The sequence below is a fragment of the Drosophila willistoni genome, unplaced genomic scaffold (assembly GCF_018902025.1).
Source record: "Drosophila willistoni isolate 14030-0811.24 unplaced genomic scaffold, UCI_dwil_1.1 Seg531, whole genome shotgun sequence".
In the NCBI taxonomy this organism is placed as follows: domain Eukaryota; kingdom Metazoa; phylum Arthropoda; class Insecta; order Diptera; family Drosophilidae; genus Drosophila; species Drosophila willistoni.
The window spans coordinates 67,961-94,494 of record NW_025814459.1 but is presented as its reverse complement, the minus strand read 5'-3'; the positions used below and the strand labels follow the sequence as shown (position 1 = coordinate 94,494).

Here is a 26,534-nt window from a genome sequence, read left to right as displayed (position 1 = left end):
GTGTCTCTACTTTTGGACAGGTCACTTCTCATGATTTCTGTCAAACTTAAGGCGATTGGCAATATGTCTCGCGTTCAAAAGTGGAACATTTCCTGGGGTTCAGGCTTATAAATTGTTCTTCCGAAGGTACTTGCGAACTATTTGGACCCTAGTAGAGATGTTCAAGACCTTTTCCAGATAGCGTAAAGTCTTAAAAGGATCCCTATTGCTTTCTCGGAATAAACGACCGACTATTTGCTGTTTTAGTGTTTGCATTTCGAATCATTTTGTTGGAACCACCAGCCAATTTTCAAACTTAACGACTTCCGGACCCATTATATTTAAACGTTTTGGATTTTTTTTTAGTGCTAGTGCTTTTAAAATCAACTTCGATCCAGGGACTGTTAAACATGTGTTTTTATACCCTTGTAGTTAGAGCGTTTTATTACCCGGTTAAGATAAAGTATGAAAATCATGAAGATCGGGCTACTATATCACATAATTCTAGAATAAACATATTTGCAGAAATTGGAGTACCCCATGAAATTTACCAATATGATAGTATTTGATATAAAACCTCAGATCCCAAAATTTGAATCTGATCAGATAAAGAGAACACAAGTTACAGTCAATGTACAGTGTTGGAAGAAATAATAGAATTTTTTTTTAAGCTGAATGTTTTTTTTAAAGACACTGTTGCAAGCAATAAAAAAAATAATGTTTTATGTTTTTTGAAATAAATTTAATACAAAAACAAAGGCATTTTTTCCCCCCCTTGGAAGATAAAATAGAAACAATAATTTTATTAATACAAAATATAATGTTGTTGTTCCAGACACATAGGGGAGAGTGGGGCTAATCGGCGCATTTTTTTTTAACCCTTCATATATCCTGATCGGATGCTCGTATCCTCTCATATGAGCACTTAAATGAAAGGTTAATTCATTGTCGAACTATTGCTCAAAGATACGATTCGATATAATTTACCGTTACAAAGCTATAGCGGTTTTTTCGTACATATCCCAAATTGGCGTTGTCAAAAATAGCGGGGCAATGTGGCGCATCGTTGTTTCACAAGTTTTTTATATAAAAAAAAGCGATTTAAAAAAAAAAAAAAACTAAATATAGCTTTATATTAAAAAACTTGTTTAATAAAAAAACTTTTTTTTCACCAAAAATGTTGATTGGTTTAGACTTTTAATTATAATTGTTCATTTCATCGTTTGTCCATTAGCTACCATTAGCTATATGATATAGTATTCTGATCTGTCTGATTCTGGCAAATGTACTGTTTTTATCAATAATTAGTTTATATATCGGACTGTTATTCAAATATAGCTATGATTTTAAAACGCCATTTTTAAATTTCTACTAGTGCGCCACTTTGCCCCACCCTTAGTTTTAGCATTTTAAACTTAATATTTTAAAAACGTGTGAATTAAAAAAAAAACCAAGTGCACAGCATAAGTTAATACATGTCGGAACCTATTTTAGTTAACATCTATCAAAATTAAAAATGTATTCAATGTTTTTAAAACCAAAATAAAACCAAAAAAACGAAAAAAAAATGATTTTTGAGGTTAAAAATTACATAATCCCAAAAATTTCGGATACTACGAATTGGATACGTCTAAGTTTATTATCCAAATATAGCCTACCAAAATGCGATCTTAGGACACTTATCACTTTTTGGATCGTGCTATTATATTTCAAGATAATTTGACTGCGCCGGATTGCCCCATGCGCCGATTAGCCCCACTCTCCCCTATTTATTTTAGTTTTAAACAAATAGTTAAATTAATATTTAGTCGTACCACCCTTATTTTTCAACACTTCGCGGCTAGGACGTCCCATGGAATCAACTAACTTAGCACAGATTGCTGGGCCTATAGAATACCATTCATCCTGGACCTTTTCCCATAAATCTTGCTTAATTTTTTGGCTTATAACCAGCAATCCTCTTCTTTAATATTCCCCAAAGCTGTTCTATTGGGTTTAAGGGGTTACGCCACCCCTGAGGTCCAAAAAACAGGTGAAAAAATGAATTATTGCTGTGCGGCCAGTATACAATTTAGGAAAAAACTTTTATTATACACAGATTGAGGGTACTTTAAAGAATATTTATTGAAAAAAAAAAAAAATTTTTAAAACAAAATGGCGGAGATATGGGCCGGCAAGTGCCACCATGATTTGTACATAAATCCTTGCAGGTGGGGTGTCAAATTTCTCGGCTAAACATCACCCGAAAAATCCAAAAAAAAATCTTGTTATTCAGGAAGGCTATGGCTATCCGCCCACGTAGGATTTTTTTTTTTTAATTTTTTTTGGCAAAATGGCGGCTGTTTGAACAAAAAACGCTCTTTTTCGGAGAACATTTTTGGCTAAAAACCTTAAAAAAAATCCTACGTGGGCGGATACCCAACACTGTAAAGAATATGTGGTAAAAATTTAAGCCAAATCGGTCCAGTAGATTCGGAGATATTTGACACCCCGGTTCAAAAAAAGTAGTTTCGAGAAAAACGCAAAAGAAAAAAATGTACCGCGTCGGGGCCGACTCGGCCGCGCCCACTTCTAAACGCTGTAACTTAGGAACTAATTCGAATACCGATATGATGTAAAGTGTAAAAGATTCTTAAAACTATAGAGGATTTTTAGAGCAAAAAAAAAAAATGTTTTTTTTTTTTTCAGGGGTGGCGTAACCCCTCAAGTCTGGGGACTGAGACGATGGCTCTAAAACATTAACTTTATTTTCCTTGACCGATGTGATTGCCAGCTCGGACGAGTGTTTGGGATCGTTTTCCGGCTGATATAATCACATTAAAGGCAATTCTTCTTCGGAATAAGAAAGCATAGTATTGTTAAGGATATTTACTTTGTTGATTTCGCACATTGTATCCTTTATCCATAATTACGGACCGACACTTGAAGAAGAAAAGCGTCCCCAAAACATAATGTTTTCACCTTAGTGCCTAACAGTCTTTAAAGTGTGTTGTGTGTGTGCAGATCCAAACAAAAATGACCTTTTTTTAATCCGCCCATAGGACGTTTTTCCAATTGGCCCGAAGCACATGTTGAGTAGCAAAATCTATTCTCCGTTTTTTATTTTGCTTGCTCAAGCACGGTACTTTTCTAGCACTATATGCCTTTAACCCAAATGATACCAATCTTGTCCGGATAGTTATACTCGTTATTGATGCATCTAGCTTGTTTTTGAGCTTTTCCGATGAAAAGAATGGGTTTTTTTTCGCTTCTCGCAAAATGACCTGGTCAAATTTTGATGTTGTGGCACGTTTTCGACCTCGATTTTCTTGTTTATATTTATAATGAATAGCTAAAAAACACTTTTTTTTTTGAGCAATTCATTAATTCTGCGATTTCTGCCATTGAACGACCAGAGTTTTTTAGTTTTTTCATGATTTCCCTTTCTTTCTCTGAGGAGTGCGTGCCACGAGCCATACTGCATATAATGTTAGTAAATTAAAACAGAAATCACAACCAATTTTAATGGATATTAAATACCTTGATTTAGAATATTAAAATAAACCCAAAAATTAACTTTTATGAGATCTAAAATGTTTTTGACGTGAAAAATACTGAGCGTTTCTATTATTTTTTCCAACCGAAACACGTGGTAGTTCTACTTAAAAGCGTATAGAAGAAAAAGTCTCGCGAAAATAGGTGTCGAATTGAATAAAAGTAATAGTACTACTATTCCACATTCTTGAACACTGATTTTTAGGTCGGACAATTTGTCCAACGTTAAAAAAAAGGTTTTAAAATCAAAGTAGGTTGCCGTTTCTATTATTTCTTCCAACACTGTAAATCGGCTGAAGCGCTGCCTACTACGTCCTCATTAAATCAACAGAGTACATACATACACACACAGACGCAACACTACATAAACTGTATATGTATGCGTGACGTGCTTTGCTTAGGGAATTGTGGAAGAAGAAGAAACCAGAGGGCCGGGGCTAACTTCGACCGCGTCAAAGTTTGTATACCCTTGCAACTCTTTTCTTACCTATGGCCATCAAAGTGGAAAAACGTTTTATCTAAAAGGGCATAAATTAGCATAAATTTCATCTAGATCGGGTGACGATTTTATATAGCTCCCATTGGAACGATCGGTTCGACTATGCAGTCGTTTATATGTGTAATTAACTCACCAATATCACGACAATAGCTCAGAAAATAACGAAGTTATTAAGAAAAGTCACTGTTCGTGACATAAGACAGACAGACGGACAGACGGACGGACGGACATGGCTATATGAACTCGTCTCGTCATGCTGATCAAGAATATATGTATATACATATATATATATATGGTCGGAGATGCTTCCTTCTATGCGTTGCACACTTCTGACCAAACTTAATATACCCGTTTTGAAAGGGTATAAAAATTTTAGTAAAAACAGAAACAATGTTTTGATTGTGTATTGATGAATTGAGTTGCAGGGAAAGAAATTTCAAAATGTAATAATATTATTGCCAAGGACTGCAAGGCTATATAAACTTTGGCATAGCCGAAGTTAGCTTCTTTGATATGATTTACAATGCAATCTTGCGAAATATGACGGTATTTTGAAAAATACTGCAAGTGGTGCTAGTTTTAATTTCGGGTATTTTTTGAGTATTTGAAGAAAATCCTTGAAAAACTTTGAATACGTTGGATATTATAATTATACCCTTGCAGAGGGTATTATAAAATTGGTCAGATGTTTGTAACGTAATCATATAGCTCCCATACAAACGACAAAGTCACGAACAGTGACTTTTCTGCTATAGGTAAGGAAAGAGTTACCAAAAAAGTTGCAAGGGTATACAAACTTTGACGCGGTCGAAGTTAGCCCCGGCCCTCTGGTTTTTGGTTCCATCAGTTGTAAATGTTTTACGTTGAAAAACGTATTCGCATGTTTCTTAAACCTTAAATTAAAGCTAAGAATCCTTTGAACACATAACCTTAGCAAGTGGTACTATTTTTAAGTTCGGAACTGTGCCTTACCTCTTAATAATTTATAAGATTTAAAATCATAGGCAGCACAAAAGGTGAGCAGGTTGTCTGTATAGCTGTTTCAAGAACCACCAAGTTCTATCATCAGCAGAATTCGCTAAAGAATCCACAGTTGTAATGGTCATACCATACCATACCATACCATCTTATAAATTATTAAGATTTATTGGCCTGAAGCCCCGCTAAAACTCAGTTTTGATTAACTTCAATAAGGTCCAAATCTAGACAAATACCAAAAACGGAAGGCCTGCCGTTTTACACATGTTGTTTTTACACTTGCTGTAAACCCTCTTTTTTGCATATAGTACAATATACTATTACAAAATATTTGGGCGCGACGCACATAGGTAGATTTTGCAAAATTAGGCGGCCAAAAACATCATTAAATGATTTTTATAATTTTCTTTTTTTATATAAATTACAAATGATTTTTATTTTATTTTTTTCAAAAATAACAGTTATGGGTTGAGGGGAAAAAAAAAATCAAAAATAAAAGTTATTTTCTAGTTTTATTTTAAAAATCAAAAATAAGAGTTATTTTTGAGTTAAATGGAAAAAGTTTCAAAATAATAATTATTTTTGATTTTTTAGACTTATCTTATAACAGTTACGGTCCCTGGTTTATTCTGCAATATATTTTGTGATTGATAATTTGATTTTTGGGCTACCGCCTCAACCACTGTGCACAGGGTCTCGAATTTTTTTCGAACTATATTTCGTAAATATTTAGGTGGCTATAGGTGCCCAACTATAACTTCATATAATTATTGAAACTATGCATAAATTATTAAATTAAGAAATATTACAGGGACGGACAGGGAAAGTAGTTATAAGTCTCTTTTATAACAATGCTAATGTATGCAAAACATTCTTAAAATTGGTGAGGACTACATAACACATAGAGATACATATCTGGACTATTGGTGGGAATGAGGTTATTTTCTCGGAAGTATCTCCTAGCAATGTGCATCAATAGTTTGTTCTTAAAATGATTTTTATACCCTTGCAAAAAGGGTATATTAATTTTGGTCAGAAGTGTGCAACGCATAGAAGGAAGCATTTCCTCCGACCATATAAAGTATATATATTCTTGATCAGCACGACGAGACGAGTTCAAATAGCCATGTCCGTCCGTCCGTCCGTCCGTCTGGATCAACGCAAACTCCTCCTAGACCGTTAGCTACAGAGCTGAAATTTTGCATGTAGGCTTGTATATACTGCAGGCGTTGTATATCTCGGATTCAGCCGGATCGGATCACTATATCATATAGCTCCCATACAAATGGCAAAGTCACGAACAGTGACTTTTCTTAATAACTTCGTTATTTTCTGACCTATTGTCATGAAAGTCAATATTGGTAAATTAATTACACATATAAACGACTGTGCCAAATTTGATCAAGATCGGGTGACTATATCATATAGCTCCCATAGGAACGATCTTTCGAAAACAGTGACTTTTGTTAATAACTTCGTTACTTTTGACGCGATTACTTTCAAATTAAACATTCGTTAGTTTAATATATCTGTTAATGACTGTGCCAAATTTGATAAGGATCGGGTAACTATATCATATAGCTCCCATAGGAACGATTGGTGGAAAACAGTGACTTTGATCAATATCTTAGTTTTTTCCTATGCTAAGATTGTAGGCCGTTCTTTCGCAAACATCTGGTTTATTTTACTTTTGGCCGCCTAATTTTGCAAAATCTACCTATGTGCGACGGTTAGTTGGTTAAGGCGAAGCCCTTTACACTAATTCAGATGACGCCCAAGGGTATGCACACAAAAAAGGTGGAATCTGCAGTTGCAAGCTTTGCCGTTCTTTTTTCGCTTCATGTAGTTTGAATTCCCAACTACTTTTAGCGTTGAAGATATGGTATGGCCATTACAACTGTGGATTCTTTAGCGAATTCTGCTGATGATAGAACTTGGTGGTTCTTGAAATAGCAACACAGACAACCTTCTCACCTTTTGTGCTGCCTATGATTTTAAATCTTATAAATTATTAAGATTTATTGACCCGAAGTCCCGATAAAACCCAGTTTTGATAAATGAATAAATTTTTAAAATTAAACTTTTAAATTAATTAAATTAATCAGAAGTGTTCAACCCTTCCTTGAATATTTATAAAGTCACTTGAAAAATTTCAATATTTCCAAAACTACTACATATAGCTCAATTAATATACCGTATATGAAAAAATTTGTTTGAGCGGGGCTTCAGGTCAATCTTACTGATTTATTTGTAAGACTTTAAATCATAGGCAGCACAAAAGGTGAGCAGGTTGTCTGTATAGCTATTTCAAGAACCACCAAGTTCTATCATCAGCAGACTTCGCTAAAGAATCCACAATTGTAATGGCCATACCATATCTTCAACACTAAAACTAGTTGGGAATTACATTGCCAACTAAATGAAGCGAAAAAAGAACGGCAAAGCTTGCAACTGCAGATTCCACCTTTTTTGTGTGCATACCCATGGGCGCCAGCTGAATTAGTGTAAAGGGCTTCGCCTTAACCAACTAATCGTCGCGCCCAAATATTTTGTAATAGTATATTGTACTATATGCAAAAAAGAGGGTTTTTTACAGCAAGTGTAAAACGGCGGGCCTTCCGTTTTTGGTATTTGTCTAGATTTCGACCTTATTGAAGTTAATCAAAAATTTGTTTGAGCGGGGCTTCAGGTCAATCTTACTGATTTATTTGTAAGACTTTAAATCATAGGCAGCACAAAAGGTGAGCAGGTTGTCTGTATAGCTATTTCAAGAACCACCAAGTTCTATCATCAGCAGACTTCGCTAAAGAATCCACAATTGTAATGGCCATACCATATCTTCAACACTAAAACTAGTTGGGAAAGCGAAAAAAGAACGGCAAAGCTTGCAACTGCAGATTCCACCTTTTTTGTGTGCATACCCATGGGCGCCAGCTGAATTAGTGTAAAGGGCTTCGCCTTAACCAACTAATCGTCGCGCCCAAATATTTTGTAATAGTATATTGTACTATATGCAAAAAAGAGGGTTTTTTACAGCAAGTGTAAAACGGCGGGCCTTCCGTTTTTGGTATTTGTCTAGATTTCGACCTTATTGAAGTTAATCAAAAATTTGTTTGAGCGGGGCTTCAGGTCAATCTTACTGATTTATTTGTAAGACTTTAAATCATAGGCAGCACAAAAGGTGAGCAGGTTGTCTGTATAGCTATTTCAAGAACCACCAAGTTCTATCATCAGCAGACTTCGCTAAAGAATCCACAATTGTAATGGCCATACCATATCTTCAACACTAAAACTAGTTGGGAATTACATTGCCAACTAAATGAAGCGAAAAAAGAACGGCAAAGCTTGCAACTGCAGATTCCACCTTTTTTGTGTGCATACCCATGGGCGCCAGTTGAATTAGTGTAAAGGGCTTCGCCTTAACCAACTAATCGTCGCGCCCAAATATTTTGTAATAGTATATTGTACTATATGCAAAAAAGAGGGTTTTTTACAGCAAGTGTAAAACGGCGGGCCTTCCGTTTTTGGTATTTGTCTAGATTTCGACCTTATTGAAGTTAATCAAAAATTTGTTTGAGCGGGGCTTCAGGTCAATCTTACTGATTTATTTGTAAGACTTTAAATCATAGGCAGCACAAAAGGTGAGCAGGTTGTCTGTATAGCTATTTCAAGAACCACCAAGTTCTATCATCAGCAGACTTCGCTAAAGAATCCACAATTGTAATGGCCATACCATATCTTCAACACTAAAACTAGTTGGGAATTACATTGCCAACTAAATGAAGCGAAAAAAGAACGGCAAAGCTTGCAACTGCAGATTCCACCTTTTTTGTGTGCATACCCATGGGCGCCAGCTGAATTAGTGTAAAGGGCTTCGCCTTAACCAACTAATCGTCGCGCCCAAATATTTTGTAATAGTATATTGTACTATATGCAAAAAAGAGGGTTTTTTACAGCAAGTGTAAAACGGCGGGCCTTCCGTTTTTGGTATTTGTCTAGATTTCGACCTTATTGAAGTTAATCAAAAATTTGTTTGAGCGGGGCTTCAGGTCAATCTTACTGATTTATTTGTAAGACTTTAAATCATAGGCAGCACAAAAGGTGAGCAGGTTGTCTGTAACCAGATTGGTGGAATCTGCAGTTGTAAGCTTTGCCGTTCTTTTTTCGCTTCATTTAGTTGGCAATGTAATTCCCAACTAGTTTTAGTGTTAAAGATATGGTATGGCCATTACAACTGTGGATTCTTTAGCGAAGTCTGCTGATGATAGAACTTGGTGGTTCTTGAAATAGCTATACAGACAACCTGCTCACCTTTTGTGCTGCCTATGATTTAAAGTCTTACAAATAAATCAGTGAGATTGACCTGAAGCTCCGCTCCAATAAATTTTTTAATTATTATTATTTATATTATTAATTAATTATTAAGAGAACAGGATAATAACACAAGCAGACATGATTTTTGCTGATGTTAACTTGAGAGTTGTTCTTAACTACTTTCATGACCTGAAAAATGTCGGCTTGTATAATGTAATATGTAGGGGAAAGGGCCCAGTTGTGCCTCTGGTCCAGTTATGACATTCTCAAATATTTTTGAAATGCGGTATTGAATGACAGTTTGAGCATTGTAAATCATGTTCATTAGACGTTTTGCAGTTTTTTGACAGACACCAACGTTAATAATCGAATTGTATATACGCGTACCAAACATCGTGTTGAAAACCTGCGAAAGAAACATGGACGACGAGGAATAAAAATCGTTGTCATTTATGGCCATTTGAGGCCAGTTTCTTTTGTGTTTTTCATTGTCTTTGCCATTGAAGGCCTTCATAATAAATAAACCATTAAATCACAACAATTCGTGTGACATTCCTTTCGTATATTCTTATTTTCAGTAAATTTCTTAAGGTCACTCATAACAGGGCCACTTTTTTTTCGGCCTAAAAAAAGATATCCAGATTAAATCTGTTCTAAAATTTTTTAAGTAACTCAACTTTCTTTGGAAAAAGTTGCGTTAGGTTGATATTTAAATGTTAAACTTCTTAATTTTTCATTTCCCGGAACTGAGGAAAAAATTTTGAGGTTTTTCAAAACCCGGCTCATAACTGGACCCTCTCCCCTAATGTAATGTGTAATGTAATCTAATATAAATATTTTTGTATCTCCATATGGGAACATAATTACATGTATTTGAACAATACTAATTCATTGCTAATTCTTTACAGGGACCGCCACCACCATACCCGCATAATTATGATAGTCAAAGCCCATTGCCTGCAAAACGGGATAAATGTGACAATATTGAAGAAAATCGATCAGTTCAAGACTTCCCAATTGCGAATGCATTAAGTGATCCGCAACACCTAATTATTCAAAATTTAAACTTAGAAGAACACCCGATACAATCAAATAAATTATCGTCTTACCCAATAAACTTACAGGAAAATAAAGTTATGGGGGACAATGCAACTTCACCATCGTACATTTCAAAAATAAAACATGCTATTACAGTAAATGAAGAATATGATGCCAAAAACATAGCACAAATGTTTTGCAAATATACTATAAATTCATTAGGTATGTATGCTTTCTTTTCTGTTATGGCCCTATTAACATACAGTGCCGAGTACAAGTGACATGCATAAGTTAAATTTCAAATGCCTTTAGAAACCATAAACCACCGGCGAATGGAAGAAAAATTTTGCATGAAATTGTACAGAATTTGGTAAGAAGAATGTTTAAGCTTATTGTTAGTATAATTTGGTGAACATTTTATAAAATTAAAAAGAAACCAGAGGGCAACGCATAGAAGGAAGCATTTCTGACCATATAAAGTGTATATATTATTGATCAGCACGACGAGACGAATTCATATAGGCATGTCCGTCCGTCCGTCTGTCTGTCCGTAAGAGCTACAAAGCTGAAATTTTGCATGTACGCTTGTATATACTTGCAGGGGTTGTATATATCGGATTCAGCTGGATCGGACCATCATTTCATATAGCTGCCATACAAACGGCAAAGTCACGAACAGTGACTTTTCTCAATAACTTCGTTATTTTCTTAACTATTCTCATGAAATATGATATTTGTGAGTTAATTACACCTATAAACAACTGTGCCAAATTTTATTAAGATCGGGTAAAAATATCATATAGCTCCCATAGGAACGATCGGTGGAAAACAGTGACTTTGATCAATATCTTAGTTATTTCCTTGGTAATATTTTTTTTGCAAACTTTAGCCTTTTCACTTTGATGGCTATATGTAAGGAAAGAGTTACCAAAAAAGTTGCAAGGGTATTCAAACTTTGACGCGGTCGAAGTTAGCCCCGGGCCTCTGGTTTTAGTTTCTTTTTTAAATATATCTGACGAAAATCAAAGCGTTTCATTGGTTTTTAAAGTTTCAACAGTCATTTGAAGTTCAAGTTTACAAACATGTGTACACTCGTGTTCGACACTGCATAATTATGTTTCATCAATTATAATCTATTATCCCAAACTTTTTTTTTTCTTTGATTAAAGATACCACGGATACTTTTACGGAGGACATATTAAACACTTGCAAAAAAGGGGAAATAGTTAATTCGTCGATAAAAATGCCAAATGAAATTAAAGTCGAAGCTGTTAATATTCCACTTTTATGTAGTAATGAAACAAATTATAAACCTCAAGAAGTTAAAAAAAACGTAGAACTTGATATATCCACTGTCAAAGCGGACCTATCACCTGCTTTTAAAACAAATATGGATTCAAGTCAGTTGTTATTGGCCGTCAAGGATTTGACTATTGACGAGCCGCCAGTTTGTTACACGATTCTTAATTCAAATTCTCCCCCACCTTCACCACCGGATTGCCCTCCACAAAAATTATCGAGAGACCAACTTTTACCACCAACACCTTCGGTTCATTTGGAAAACAAAAAAAATGCATTCAGCCCACAATTACAGGAGTTTTGTTTAAAACATCCAATAGCCGTTGTGCGGGGATTGGCAGGAGCTTTGAAACTTGATTTGGGACTCTTCTCAACGAAAACATTGGTCGAGGCCAATCCTGATCACAGTGTTGAAGTCAGAACTCAAGTACATCAGTCACCAGATGAAAATTGGGACTTATCTCAGGCAAAACGAGTTTGGGCTTGCATATCACATCGATCACATACAACGATTGCAAAATATGCGCAATATCAAGCTTCAAGTTTTCAAGACAGTCTTAAGGTGCAATTGATTAATAATAGACATTTATTGATCATAATACACAAATATAATATATTTTTTTCAGGAGGAAGGAGATAAAGGGTTTGCTGGTTCACAAGTTTTGTCAGATTCTGATTCTAAAGATTCAATTTCAAATTCTAGCGTAAGCTTGAAACGAAAAAGATCGAAAACCAGCAGTAAAATGTTAAGGTAAAGAAAATTTTTATAATTAGATATTTTGAACATTTGTTTGTTTTTATTTAAAAGGGATCTCATTCTTCTCTTTCTTATGTTACACCATTAAAGTAACAATTTCTAAAGTTCGTTGAGTAAAACTTCATAAGTTATATAACACACTTTAATTTTAGAATTGAGATAGTCATAACTATAATCATATGTACACGCGTACAGATTTGGCTTTGTTCAAAATTTTGCCACGCCCACTTCCGCCCCTGAAAATGAAATAAAAGTGATTTTCTCGAAAACTAACAAAGCAAGGACCATCCAATTTGGTATGTAGATTTTTAATATCCGTGCAGATTATCAATATTTAACCTTTATGCCACCTACTTTCGGCTCCAGAAAAAAACTGATTGCCTCCAGCAATTTGTTGACTACCACCAAACCAAATTCACTATAGGGCCCTATTAATATCCACCAATCAACCAAATATTAAAATCGGACTAGAAACATGGAAAATATACATATAAACGAGTTTTACTAAGCCGTCCATAAGGGCGGAGTTGGCCGTAGGCTAGTGGCGGCGCTAGAGTGCTCGTGTGTTTTTGTGAGGGTGAGCGAGATAGCATATGCTAAGAGGCGAATTTAATAGACATTTTCAAAATTTAAAATACTTTTTCAGCTGGTGCATGGTATACCGAAGTCGCCGAAACGACTTACTTACTTCATTTTTTGCTACTCATCGCTTTGTTACTGGTATCAAAGTGATTCGGGATACCATACACCAAGTAAAAAATATTTTAAATATCGAAACGCCTCATAGAATGTGTCATGTACATACACTCCTCATGACTTGAATAGGACAGCGTGTACGGTTATTGTATTTTTGCGAAGAACTCAAAAGCGAAATGATAAAATAACGGTTTTTTTGTAAGTTGTCTTTTAGCAGTTATTCACGTCTATCAAACCGCAACAGAAACCTCTGGGAAAGAGCCATTATATTTTTTTGCTTTGTGTTGGAATTCGTATGAAATTGAGTAAATTTTTTCTGTCACTTGAATAGAACATGCATTTAGTTTGATCGTTTATTTTGGCGAGTGATCATACAAATTTTGTTAAAGGAGGTTTTTTGCTATTTTCGAGTATTGGCTTTAACATAAAAACAAAATGGGTCGAGGAAAGTCCTTAACTGATGAGGAAAGAGGACAAATAAAGGCCTACAAGGACTCTGGACTATCAATTGCAAAAATAGCCAAAATGAAGTAAGTAAGTCGTCTCGCCGACTTGGGTATACCATACACCAGGTGAAACAAATATTTAAAATTTCGAAAACCAAATGTATGTCTATTAAATTGTTATAACATGCCATACCATATGCTATCTCGCTCACTCTACAAACACACGAGCAGTCTTGCGCCGCCACTAGCCAACGGCCAATTCTGCCCTTATGGATCGCGCAGCAAAATACGTTCATACGCATATTTTGCTTGTTTCTAGTCCGATTTCAATAAAATAAATAAAGTTTGGTAGAAATAGATAAGATTTATTAGTCTGCCAAATTTGATCGCGATGGTCAAAAAATTGCAAGAGCCAATTTTTAATGAATTGCGGGGGCGGAAGGGGGCGTGGCAAAAAGTTGGAACAATTATTTTCTGCGTGCTAACTAAATGAGTATATAAACCAAATTTGATGTCTCTATCTGTTATACTTTTTAAGAAAAACAGTTTTATATAAATTCTGGGGGCGTAAGGGGGCGTGGCCAAAATTCCAATTAACTCTATATATTTACATACCACACGAGTCTACATACGAATTTGGTGGCTCTAGCTCTTATAGTCTCTGATATATGCGTGTTCATACGGACGGACGGACGGACAGACGGACATGGCTAGATCGACTCGGTTGTTGATCCTGATCAAGAATATATGTAGGAAATGAAGTGTCAGGCGGGCATAATCATGGCAATCGGGCAGTAGCTAGTGAGCGAGACAGAACGACACGCAGCGGCCGTACCTATCTGGTCGACTCACTCATTGGCAAATAAAGAGAAGCGTTGATTCATAAAGCACTCGCAATCGTACTCTCGCCTCGATCACATCGCGCACCCAAATTATCACTAAGGCCATTTAAATAATATAAAATATACATATGTATTCTTAACACAAAGAAACATTGTTAATAATATAAGACTTAAAAGGAAATCACATCCTTTAATAATATTGTAATAAATAAACCGGGATAAAGTAAAATCCTACAAACTGGGGGCTCAACCGAGATTTCTGGCCCAAGACAATTAGTGAAATTTGTATGTGTGTGTGAAGTTCGCAAGTGAACAGAAAATTGTTAAAATTGCATGCATTAACGTGTAATACATATACAAACTCAAGGTTGTTGGCGAACGAATTTCACAAGAAGCAACCACTACAAGTTCAAAAAATAGTGGAAGTTGGTGTGACTGTACGAGAGGCGACGAGTGGACGGTGAGACGGTGAGCGGTCGGACGACGCAAGAAGAGCGTCACTAAGAATTTTGGCGCCGTTTAGGCAAAAAGTCGGCGACTGAAGTTGAGAGCGGCTCGAGAACGGTGGTGACTCGAGAGGAAAAGAGAGAGCAGACAGCAGACACGAAGTTGATGATAACTATTTTTTACTGTGGAAGCAGACAGTGGACAAGAAGTTGATGATAACCAGTGTTCACTGTGGAAGCAGACAGACGGAGACAGCAGACAGCAGACAGCGGGCACGAAGTTGATGATAACCAGTGTTCACTGTGGAAGCAGACAGACAGAGAGAGCAGACAGCAGACACGAAGTTGATGATAACTAGTGTTTACTGTGGAAGCAGACAGCGGACACGAAGTTGATGATAATTAGTGTTCACTGTGGAAGCAGACAGACAGAGAGAGCAGACAGAGGGCACGAAGTTGATGAAAATTAGTGTTCACTGTGGAAGCAGACAGACGGAGAGAGCAGACAGAGAGCACAAAGTTGATGATAACTGGTGTTCACTGTGGAAGCGGAAAACCAAAAGAGAGCGGACAACACAAACCGTTACAAGAAGCAGACGACGACGACAAGTCCAAACGAGGAGGCAGCAGACACGAAGTTGAGATAATTGGTGTGGAAGCAGACAAAGAGAGCGGACAACACAAACCGTTACAAGAAGCAGACGACGACGACAAATACAAACGAGAAGGCAGCAGACACGAAGTTGAGATAATTGGTGTGGAAGCAGACAAAGAGAGCGGACAACACAAACCGTTATAAGAAGCAGACGACGACGACAAGTCCAAACGAGAAGGCAGCAGACAAGTTGAGACAGTTGGTGTGGAAGCAGACAAAGAGACCAAGAGAACGAGTGGAAAACAGCAGAGTGAGGAGCGACAGCAGAGCGAGTGGCAACAGAGAGCGAACTGAACATCTGAGTGAGTTGCAACAGCGATATTGAGTGGTTCCATAGAGCAGGACGACTATAGTTGGGTGAGCTGTTTAAATATTGTCTTGAGTGTGAGTTACTTCGCCTGCACGACGAAACCAGACCGGTGGCAGAAATATTGACGAAATTGATGGCAAAGGTTCACACTAAAAGATGTGGAGGGAAGCGTTTCCGAGTTTTACGGTTTAGGTTCGATTGATGTTGTACAATGGACTAGGGAGCTAGAAGAATGCGCTTTAACCGTACAGTGGAGTCAGTTACAGCTTTTTGTGTATGCAAAACAATTGTTAAAGGGAGCTGCATTGTCGTTTATACGTAGTAAGAGAGATATTTGTAGTTGGGAGTCCCTGAAAGTAGCTTTGGAAAACGAATTCAGAGTAAAGGTTTCATCAGCCGAAGTTCATAGAAGACTAAGCAATCGACAGTTGAAGAGAGGTGAGAATTTGTATGAGTTTTTGTATTCGTTAATGGAAATCGCAAAGCCGATCGATTTGGATGACGAAAGTTTAATCGAGTATTTCGTAGAAGGTATACCAGACCTGAGAGCAAATAAGGCATTATTGTATCAAGCCAGAACAGTGGATGGGTTGAAAGTTCAAATAGAGACGTACTTAAAATCCTATGATCCTAGGAAGTCCTCAAAGAAAACAACATTGGAGTCATCTTTTCACAAGCAAGGTAGAGATAATGGAGAGAAAAGTTCGATAACAAACGGTGATCGCAAATGTTTTAAATGTGGTGATCCTTCACACATGATGAGAGACTGTAACAAGAAAACGTTTACTTGTTTTAAATGTGGCAAAACAGGCCATCGCTCATTTAAATGTAAGGGAAAAGATACCACCAAAGTTGAAAGTACCAATGTTGTAGATGATAGTAAAAGCATCAGGTAAATTTACCGATTCGGGTTTGGAGTTGAAAGAAGTAACTTATAAGTCGATTAAGTTCAACGGTCTAATTGATAGAGGAGCAAATTTGAGTCTCATACGTAAAAGCGTGTTTGTCGAACTTGGAATTAAATCATTAACAGGATATTCGAAGAGCCTTACAGGCATTGGTGGAAGTCATGTGATGACCTTTGGTAGTTTTAGCATAAGTGTCAAGATAGATGGCATTGAGATGGAAGTCGAGTTTCATATCGTTCCTGATGAAGACATGGCATACGAGGCAATTTTGGGTAGAACTATATTAGATCACGTCGATTTGGTTGTTACAAAGAAAGGTATAAAGTTTGTGAGCATCAAGGGAAAAGAATCACTGTGTAACGCGTAAATCTTGTGCTGAGTTGTTTAAGGAATTTGAAAGTATGTGTATGCACAGTGCAGAACAGAATGAAGTGGAAATCAAGAGTGACTTGTCACATATCAGTGCAGAAATCGCTAGTGAAGTCAAGAAGTTGATTAAAAGTTACAAACCTATTAGAAATACAAACACTCCTATCGAAATGAAGATTGTACTAACAGATGAGTTGCCAGTTTATCAGCATCCAAGGCGTCTAGCAGAGTCTGATCAGAAAATTGTTGATAGTACAGTACAAGATTGGTTGGAGGAGAAGATAATAAGGCCAAGTTTTTCCGAATATGCTTCGCCTGTTGTACTTGTAACAAAGAAGAATGGGAAAAAGCGTTTGTGCTGCGATTACAGAAAGCTAAATGAGAAAGTGGTCCGAGATAATTTTCCTATGCCACAGATGGATACCGTATTAGAAAAACTTCAAAGTGCGTTAGTTTATACTACTCTAGATCTAACAAACGGGGTTTTCCATGTTCCTGTTGAGGAAAAATCTCAGAAGTACACAGCATTCGTAACTCAGAATGGTCAGTATGAATTCCTATATGTACCTTTCGGAATATCCTACTCTCCAGCAGTTTTTACAAGATTTATAATGGCAGTAATTAGAAAATCAGTGAAGAATGGAGATGCAGTGGTGTATATGGACGATATAATTATACCAAGTGTTAACGTGAATGATGGTCTAATTAAACTTAAAAGAGTGTTAAAGATAGCTGCGGAAAATGGGTTGAGAATAAACTGGGAAAAATGTCAGATACTGCAAAGTAAAGTAAATTTTTTGGGCTATATAGTTGAAAATGGAAGTATTAAGCCAAGTAAGGAGAAGACTGATGGTGTTTCAAGATTCCCGATCCCACATGACAAGAAGTCAATTCAAAGATTTTTGGGGTTAACATCGTATTTCCGTAGATTTATCGAAGGATACGCAGTAACAGCTAAGCCCTTGACGGACATTTTGCGAAAAGACAACAAGTTTGAGTTTAAAGAATTGCAAATGGTAGCGTTTGAGCAATTGAAGCTAGCATTGATCAAAGGTCCCGTTTTAAAGTTATACAATCCTAAGCTAGAGACTGAGATTCACACGGAGCTGCGCTTTTACAGAAAGATTCAGAAGATGGTTTATTTCATCCGGTACAATATATGAGTCGGAAAACTAAACCTTGCGAAGAGAAGTATGATTCGTATGAACTTGAGGTTTTAGCAGTTATTGGAGCATTAATAAAGTGGCGTGTATATGTGCTAGGATTGAGATTTAAGATTGTTACAGATTGTAATGCGTTCACGATGACAATGAAAAAGAAAGAGGTTCCGTTACGTGTAGCACGTTGGGCAATGTACGTACAAGATTTCGACTATCAGATCGAACATCGTTCAGGTTCAAAGATAACCGACACCATAACCCATAGATTGAGGGAAGCACAGTTGTCAGATGATTGGACTAAATTGATCAGGAGTTTAGTTCAGGAGAAGGGATATGAAGATTTTTACATTGAAAATGAAATATTGTTAAAAGACCCCAATCAAGAACTTATTGTCGTTCCCTCGCAGATAGAAAAAGAAATAATACAGATTGCACACAAACAAGGACATTTTGGAGCTAGAAAGACTCAGGATATCGTTGAAAAATCGTATTATATTCCAAAATTAAAAGAAAAGGTAGCCCGTGTTGTTGAGTGTTGCGTGGAATGTCTTATTGTTAATGCCAAAACCGGTAAAAAGGAAGGATATTTGATGCCAATAAGCAAAGGAGATCAGCCATTGATGACATATCACATTGATCACGTTGGCCGATGGAGGTCACGACAAAGCGTTATAATCATATACTTGTTATTGTTGATGGGTTCTCTAAGTTTGTATGGTTGTATCCGACTCGTGGAACAGGAGTCGATGAAGTACTTAGTTGTCTTGAAAAGCAGGCGATAATTTTTGGTAACCCGGTGAGAATAATTTCTGACAGGGGAGCAGCTTTCACATCCAATGCGTTTAAGTAGTATTGTATCAGACAGGATATACAGCATTTACTGCTAGCAACAGGTGTACCCCGCGGCAACGGCCAAGTAGAAAGGATGCATAAGATAATAGTTCCAATGATTTCAAAGTTAAGCCAAGAGAATGAGGGAAACTGGTACAAGTATGTTGGTCGTGTGCAACAACTTGTTAATAATACTGCTCCAAGAAGTACAAGAGTTACACCTTTTAAGATTTTGACAGGAATAGAGATGCGTAGTCCTGATGATCCCGCAATAAGAAAGCTGATAACCGATTCGTTAATAGAAGAATTAGACTGTGGTCGTGATGAGATTAGAGCGGAGGCTCGAAAGAATATTAATGAAATACAGCAGGAAATGAAAAGGACGTTTGACAAGAACAGGAAATGGGAAAGAAAATACAATTTAAACGAGTTAGTGGCGATTAAACGTACGCAGTATGGGACAGGTCTAAAGTTGAGAGGTAAATACTTAGGACCATATAAAGTCACGAAGGTAAATAGGCACGGTCGATACGACGTTGAGAAAGTTGGCGATGGTGAAGGACCTTGTAAGACCTCAACAGTGACTGAGTTCATGAAGCCTTGGCTAGGATCATTCGGGTCGAATGACTTGTCAGGACAGCCGATTGTAGGAAATGAAGTGTCAGGCGGGCATAATCATGGCAATCGGGCAGTAGCTAGTGAGCGAGACAGAACGACACGCAGCGGCCGTACCTATCTGGTCGACTCACTCATTGGCAAATAAAGAGAAGCGTTGATTCATAAAGCACTCGCAATCGTACTCTCGCCTCGATCACATCGCGCACCCAAATTATCACTAAGGCCATTTAAATAATATAAAATATACATATGTATTCTTAACACAAAGAAACATTGTTAATAATATAAGACTTAACAAGGAAATCACATCCTTTAATAATATTGTAATAAATAAACCGGGATAAAGTAAAATCCTACATATATATACTTTGTGGGGTCGGAGATGCTTCCTTCTGCCTGTTACATACATTTTGGCGACTTTAATATACCATTTCTCTCTATGGGTGTATGGTATAAAAATCAATAGAATTCGACATGTCATTTCAAAATTTTAAAGTAATGTGTCTGGCTATGGAAAGAATATGAAAGGCCGCACTCATAGTGTGATTTCCAATGCTGAGAGACAACTAATATTAAGAAAATCGTCCAATTCTCACGACTCTGTGACTAAAATTCGTGAAAAATGTGACGGTCATGCTAATATATCCACAGTCCATCGTGTTATTTCGAAGGCTAAACATCTAAAGAGACTTAAAATTAAAAAGAAAGCCTCCTCTCAACATGGCAAGCGCAACGACTCAGTTTTTGTCGCGAGCATGTGGCCTGGACCCACTGGACCCAAAAAAATCAATGTAGAAGGTCCAGACGGGTATAGTGATTATTTCCAAGATATACGCAAAGTACCTCATCATTAGGACCGTCTTCATAGCAGAGCTGGAGGTGTGATGGTGTGGGGGGCCATTTCGTACTATGGCACCTTTAAACTTAAATTTTTGTCATCAACAATGAATGCATTGTGCTACAAGGAAATTTAGGTAGAGACTTTTCCACATTTTCAAACCCTTTTTGGGCCTCTCCCATGGATGTATTAGCAAGATAATGCGCCAATACATACAGCTCGGCTTGTAAAATCGTTCATAAAGAGCCAAAATGTGGACCTCCTAAGCTCGAAAATGTGTGGGGATGGCTGACACGGGAGATTTATAGTTCAGGAAAACAATATTCAAGTGTTCCAGAATTAATCAAAGCAATTGAAATGGCTTGGGATTCCATTTCTTTGAATTATTTGGCCAGTTTGTATGAATCTCTTCCAAACAGGATAATTGAAGTCTTGGAACAGAAAAGTGGCTCGACACATTATTAAATCTTTTTTTTTCTACTTTCCTATTTTCTATTTTTGTATGTAAACGAAGTTATGCATATGTTAAAACATTGAAACGAATTTAAAATGTATTTTTGTTGAGGTGTCCTATTCAAGTGACATACAATTTGAATGCCAAAATTTGATGTAGTTTGAGAAAACCATTTTTGTTATAAACTAAATCAGTATCATGAAGTTCTTCATTTGTTTAAAACATAAGTATTAAATAATCTTTAATTAAAAAAAAAAAAATGGATAGCTAGCTTTATAGGTTGGGGAGTAGTGTGTCATGGAAAACATACGTTGGAGGTGTCCTATTCAAGTGATGAGGAGTGTAATTACCGATTTTAATTTTTATTTATTGCGACAATCTTACAATTAGCCTGTAGCAATGCGGCGCATGTAGCATGCTACTCTATCGTCTGTTTATATGGGAGCAAAACATAATATAGTTATCGGCTTTTGATCAAATTTCTCATAGTCATTAATAGGTATATTAAGCTGACAAATACTTTAATGGCAACTGCATGAAAAGTGAAGAGGTTATTGATAGAAGTCACTGTTTTTGTACAAACGTATAGTCACCAAAATACTTAGCAACCAGAGAGCCTTGCAACGTTTTTGGTAACTCTTTCCTTACCTATAGCCATAAAAGTGGAAAATCGTTTTATCTAAAAAGGTTAATGTTTGCGAAAAAACGGCCTACAATCTTAGCATAGGATATAACGAAGGTATTGATCAAATTCACTGTTTTTCTTATCTTTATCGAATTCGGCACAGACATTAACATACAGACATTAAATACGAACAAAAAAATAGTAGTGGCTTCACCCATTTTATAAATATCATAGAAAGTTATGTTATCGGGGCAAGACTAAGACTTCTTGGTATGCAAATCTATTATGTGGTCTGTTATTAATTATATTATAAATAAAAAAAAACCACTCCATTTTGATATTTTAAAAATAATGAAGAGCAAAATAATAGTAGCACATATTTTAAAGAGCACAAAATATTATAGTATAGAGTTTTATACCACGGAAATAGTTTTGAAATAAAGACAAAGTTAATATCAATCTATTAATAATTAGTGGCATGTCCATTGTTCCCCAGTGCGGCTGCGCAGCGACGCGGCATTGAATCTATAATTTTCTGACACCTTTCTGGTGTTATGGCCTTTCATGTACGCTCTATAGCAGTATAAGGACCTCTGTTAGTGGTTGGCTTTGCAGCCACTACTCCCTTCTTAACGTCGCACTACAAATTTTCAATCAGGCTCAGATCAGGCGACTGTGCGGGCAACTTTATTAAATCTACCCTAGCATTATCGATACCAGCTTTTGCCACTTTCCTTGTGTGTTTCTGGTTATTGTCTTGTTGAAAGACCCAACAAAGTGATATTTTCTCTTCGACATGTGGTACCTTTACTTCTTCAATAATTTTAACGTACACATTATGCCTTCTATGCAGCATATAGGACCAACACCGTATTAGAAAAAATAGCCTGACACCAACACACTTCATCTGCCATGTTTAATAGTCTTGGTGGTGTACTGTGGACTGTACTCCGTGTTTTTCTGTACACGAATATACAGCCTAGATCCCCCCTCTCCAAACATCACAATTTTGGACTCATCTGACCACAGTACGTTGCGCCATTTCTCCACAGGCCATTTTATGTGAAATTTTGAGCATTCAATCCATCCGTTTATGGTCTTCTGTGGGAGAAGCGGATTTTTTCGAGGGCTGCGAGCGTTCAAGTTATTTTGAGGTAACTCTCACCGCACTGTCTAAACACTGGCCGGCACTTTAGGCTCTTCCTGGATCTCCACAGCAGATGCAAACGAGCGAAGCCTTGAGTCTCGTACTATATTTTTTTCTAATTCGGGCGAGATTTGAAGCTTTCGGCCACGTCTTTCTCATATTTTTTTACCTTTTAATGCATTTTGAACTGCAGTTCGGGAGCGCTTAAAAATTTCACAGACTTCTATGTAAGTTTTGCCCTCATCCATAAGGTTTCTGATCTGAATCCTCTTCTTAAAAGACATATGCGTAAAACTTAAAAATCAAATAAAAATAGCACACAAACCTGACCATATTCTTAAACATATATTCAACAAACAAAATGTGATATACAAAATGCAATGGAAAAGGAAACATACCATGAAATACGATACAGTTTGTCCAATAATTGTTTGCAAAATGAAACCAGAGGGCCGGGGCTAACTTTGACCGCGTCAAAGTTTGTATACCCTTGCAAGTTTTTTGAGTAAAAGGTCTAATATTTGCGAAAGAACGGCTTAGGAAATAACGAAGTTATTGATCAAAGTCACTGTTCACCACCGATTGTGCCTATGGGAGCTATATGATATAGTCGCCCGATCTTAATCAAATTTGGCACAGTCATTAATAGTTATGCTAAACTGAGAAATATAAATTTTTATGACAATTGCTTCAAAAGTTACGAAGTAATTGACAAAAGTCACTGTTTTCGAAAGATCGTTCCTATGGGAGCTATATGATATAGTCACCCGATCTTGATCAAATTTGGCACAGTCGTTTATATGTGTAATTAACTCACCAATATTAAATTTCACGACAATAGCTCAAAAAAAACCGAAGTTATTAAGAAAAGTCACTGTTCGTGACTTTGGCGTTTGTATGGGAGCTATATGATATAGTGATCCGATCCGGCTGAATCCGAGATATACAACGCCTGCAATATATACAAGCCTACATGCAAAATTTCAGCTCTGTAGCTCCAACGGTCTAGGAGGAGTTTGCGTTGATCCAGACGGACGGACGGACGGACGGACGGACGGACGGACGGACGGACATGGCTATATGAACTCGTCTCGTCATGCTGATCAAGAATATATATACTTTATATGGTCGGAGATGCTTCCTTCAATGCGTTGCACACTTCTGACCAAAATTAATATACCCTTTTTGCAAGGGTATAAAAAGTCACACAAGCTTAACTTCCACATCGAAAAGCGAAAAAGGAGGGCTTTTTTTTCAAATATTATTACCATAGGTATAAACTATAGGAAAGTAAAAAAAAAATTCAAGAATTCCAAGAAACACGTCAAAGAAATACAAAAATCAGCACAGAGCCAATTTTTAATCTGTCTATATTTTTTATACCCTTGCAGAGGGTATTATAAAATTGGTCAGATGTTTGTAACGCACAGAAGGAGACGTTTCCGACCCCATAAAGTATATATATTCTTGATCAGCATGAGAAGCTGAGTTGATATAGCCATGTCCGTCTGTCCGTTTGTCCGTCCGCCCATCCGTCTGTGCATATGCGTTTTACTCAGCCGTCTTAAGAGCTATCGGGCTGAATTTTTTTTTCGGTGTTTTTTATTACCCGGGAAAAATAAAGTATGAAAACCATCAGAATCGGACCACTATTTCATATAGCTCTAGAAGAACTAGAAGAAACATTTTCATAAAAACTGGAGTATGCTATGAAATTTACATGTGTGATAATATTGGATATAAAACCCCAGATCCCAAAATTTGAATGTGATCGGATAAATATAACACAAGTTACAGTCAATATAATAATCGGCTCTGCTCCCAGCTCTGCCGGCAGCGCTGCATGCTGTCTACTACGTCTTTCGTCATCAACAGAGTGCATGGATACACACACAGACGCAACGCTACATAAACTGTATGTGTATGCGTGCGTTGCTTTGCTTTCGGAATGAGGGAAGAAGAAGAACAAATTGTAAAATTGAGAGTAAAATTGTTTTGTTTGCATATTGATGAATTGAGTTAGCAGTTGAGCTGAAAACAAACATGTAAAATTATTATTACCAAGGACTGCAAGGGTATATAAACTTCGGCATAGCCGATGTTAGCTTCTTTGATATTTTAAATTTGTAATAAGAAATGAATTTTCGTATTTTTATAAACATATCGTAGTATCTCGCTCACTCAAGCATACTAGCACCCTTGCGCTCCCACCAGCCAACGGCCAACTGGTCTTTTGGAAAAACGGTTATATGCCTAACTTGGCCATTTTTAGTCCGATTTTCATCAAATTTGGTATTTTGCGGGATATTAGTATCAAGTTTAAGTGTGCCAATTACGGGAGGTGATCGAGTTTGTTCAAATTACGGGGGCGGAAAGGGGCGTGGCAAAATCTTTACACAAAAAAAGTACGCATTTACAAATGTACATAACAAATTTGGTGTCTCTAGTTAGTATTGTGTTTGGGAAAATCGGTTTTATTTATAAACATGGCAGCACTAATGATACACTGTGCAACCAGTTAGCAGCAACCGAATTTTAAAGAGCCGAAAATATAAGATAAAGAGTAGCACTACTACAAAAGGTTCACCAGGAGATGATACACATCATCAATACTCCGAACGCCACACGACTTAAATTAATGACAGACAACGATTATTGTTTCGCACTAGAATATTTGTCGATTATCTCATTTATAGAGTTGTTTCAGTGCCAAGCATCCACGCCTTTGTGTTGACGAACAAATTTGTAGCACAAAGATGAGACATTACTAACAACAATATATGCCCAATAATAGGCCACACAAATAGGTTATAAAGCTGTTCGTTGTTGTTTTGTGTGATTTATATATCTACCGATTCGAAATACATAGCTGAGCAGGCGATAACAGTGTCTTACCTGGTTAGCAAGATCTTAGTGCTTCGGCCAACATAGTAGTACGTATGACCATACGTCTACGAAGTTCATACGTCTTACGGAGTCGAAGTTATTAATGTACTTTGGAAAGACAACATGGCCGGTTCGCATATTCGCAACTTAAATAACACGTAAGACTGGCCGTTGTGACAAAAAGACAAAGCATGTAGAAACATCGATCGAGAAACGCAGACCCAATTCAGCAAGGAGAAGAGGCCGTCGAATCAAGAGAGTTCGGTTTTAAAAAATAGGTAAAGACGACAGCTAAAAGACGTTGATCAAAAGCCTTGCTATTTTATAGTGTCAATTCTTATTGCAATCTGTAAAATAGTTTTACATAAAAACTAAGCTTCCTTCCTTTCCGACTCGCAGAAAGTTGCGGAACATTTTTTGCCTACCTCCTTAAAAGCCACCATATTGTCTACTTTTGACAAAACTATGAACATTTTCTGCTCCAAGGCCTTAACTGCCTGATCTGGATTTGGTGCAAATTTAAAGCCATCCTCTTTGAATCTGGCAGCAATCCACGTAGCTATTCCACAAACAATGCGAGTTTCAAAGTAGGCAAATCTTTTACTTAAACGGCTGTTCATAATTTTATAGGCAACTTATTTAGTGCTAAGATTGCATCCCAAGCTTTCCAATTTATGGTGAAGCTTGCAATTCGAGAGTTTTGAAAGTTCTTTTAAAATTACGATGTCCCCTGCGGAAAGTTGGGGTAGAGCTTTCGCTTTATACATTTGTAACTAGAAGTTTTTCAATTATATGGTAGGCACTATTCCATGGTATAGGCAAATCGAATTAGATCAATCCAATCGGGTTGGTAACATTCTGCGCCTTCTTGAATTTTTGCTTTGCATTGGCGCTGCGTTTTATAA

General features: G+C 36.8%; 1 protein-coding gene across 4 annotated transcripts in view; it reads left to right on the top strand.

The window, feature by feature from the left end:
- The window catches only part of LOC6653350 (lysine-specific demethylase 6A), a 213,256-nt gene that overhangs the window by 131,699 nt on the left and 55,023 nt on the right, over positions 1 to 26,534 (top strand). For all 4 annotated transcript variants that reach the window (XM_047013058.1, XM_047013057.1, XM_047013059.1 and 1 more), the window contains 3 exons: positions 10,213 to 10,564; positions 11,512 to 12,203; positions 12,268 to 12,392. In XM_047013058.1, the coding sequence (XP_046869014.1) occupies positions 10,213 to 10,564; positions 11,512 to 12,203; positions 12,268 to 12,392 (1,169 nt within the window). The remainder of the gene's footprint in view (positions 1 to 10,212; positions 10,565 to 11,511; positions 12,204 to 12,267; positions 12,393 to 26,534) is intronic.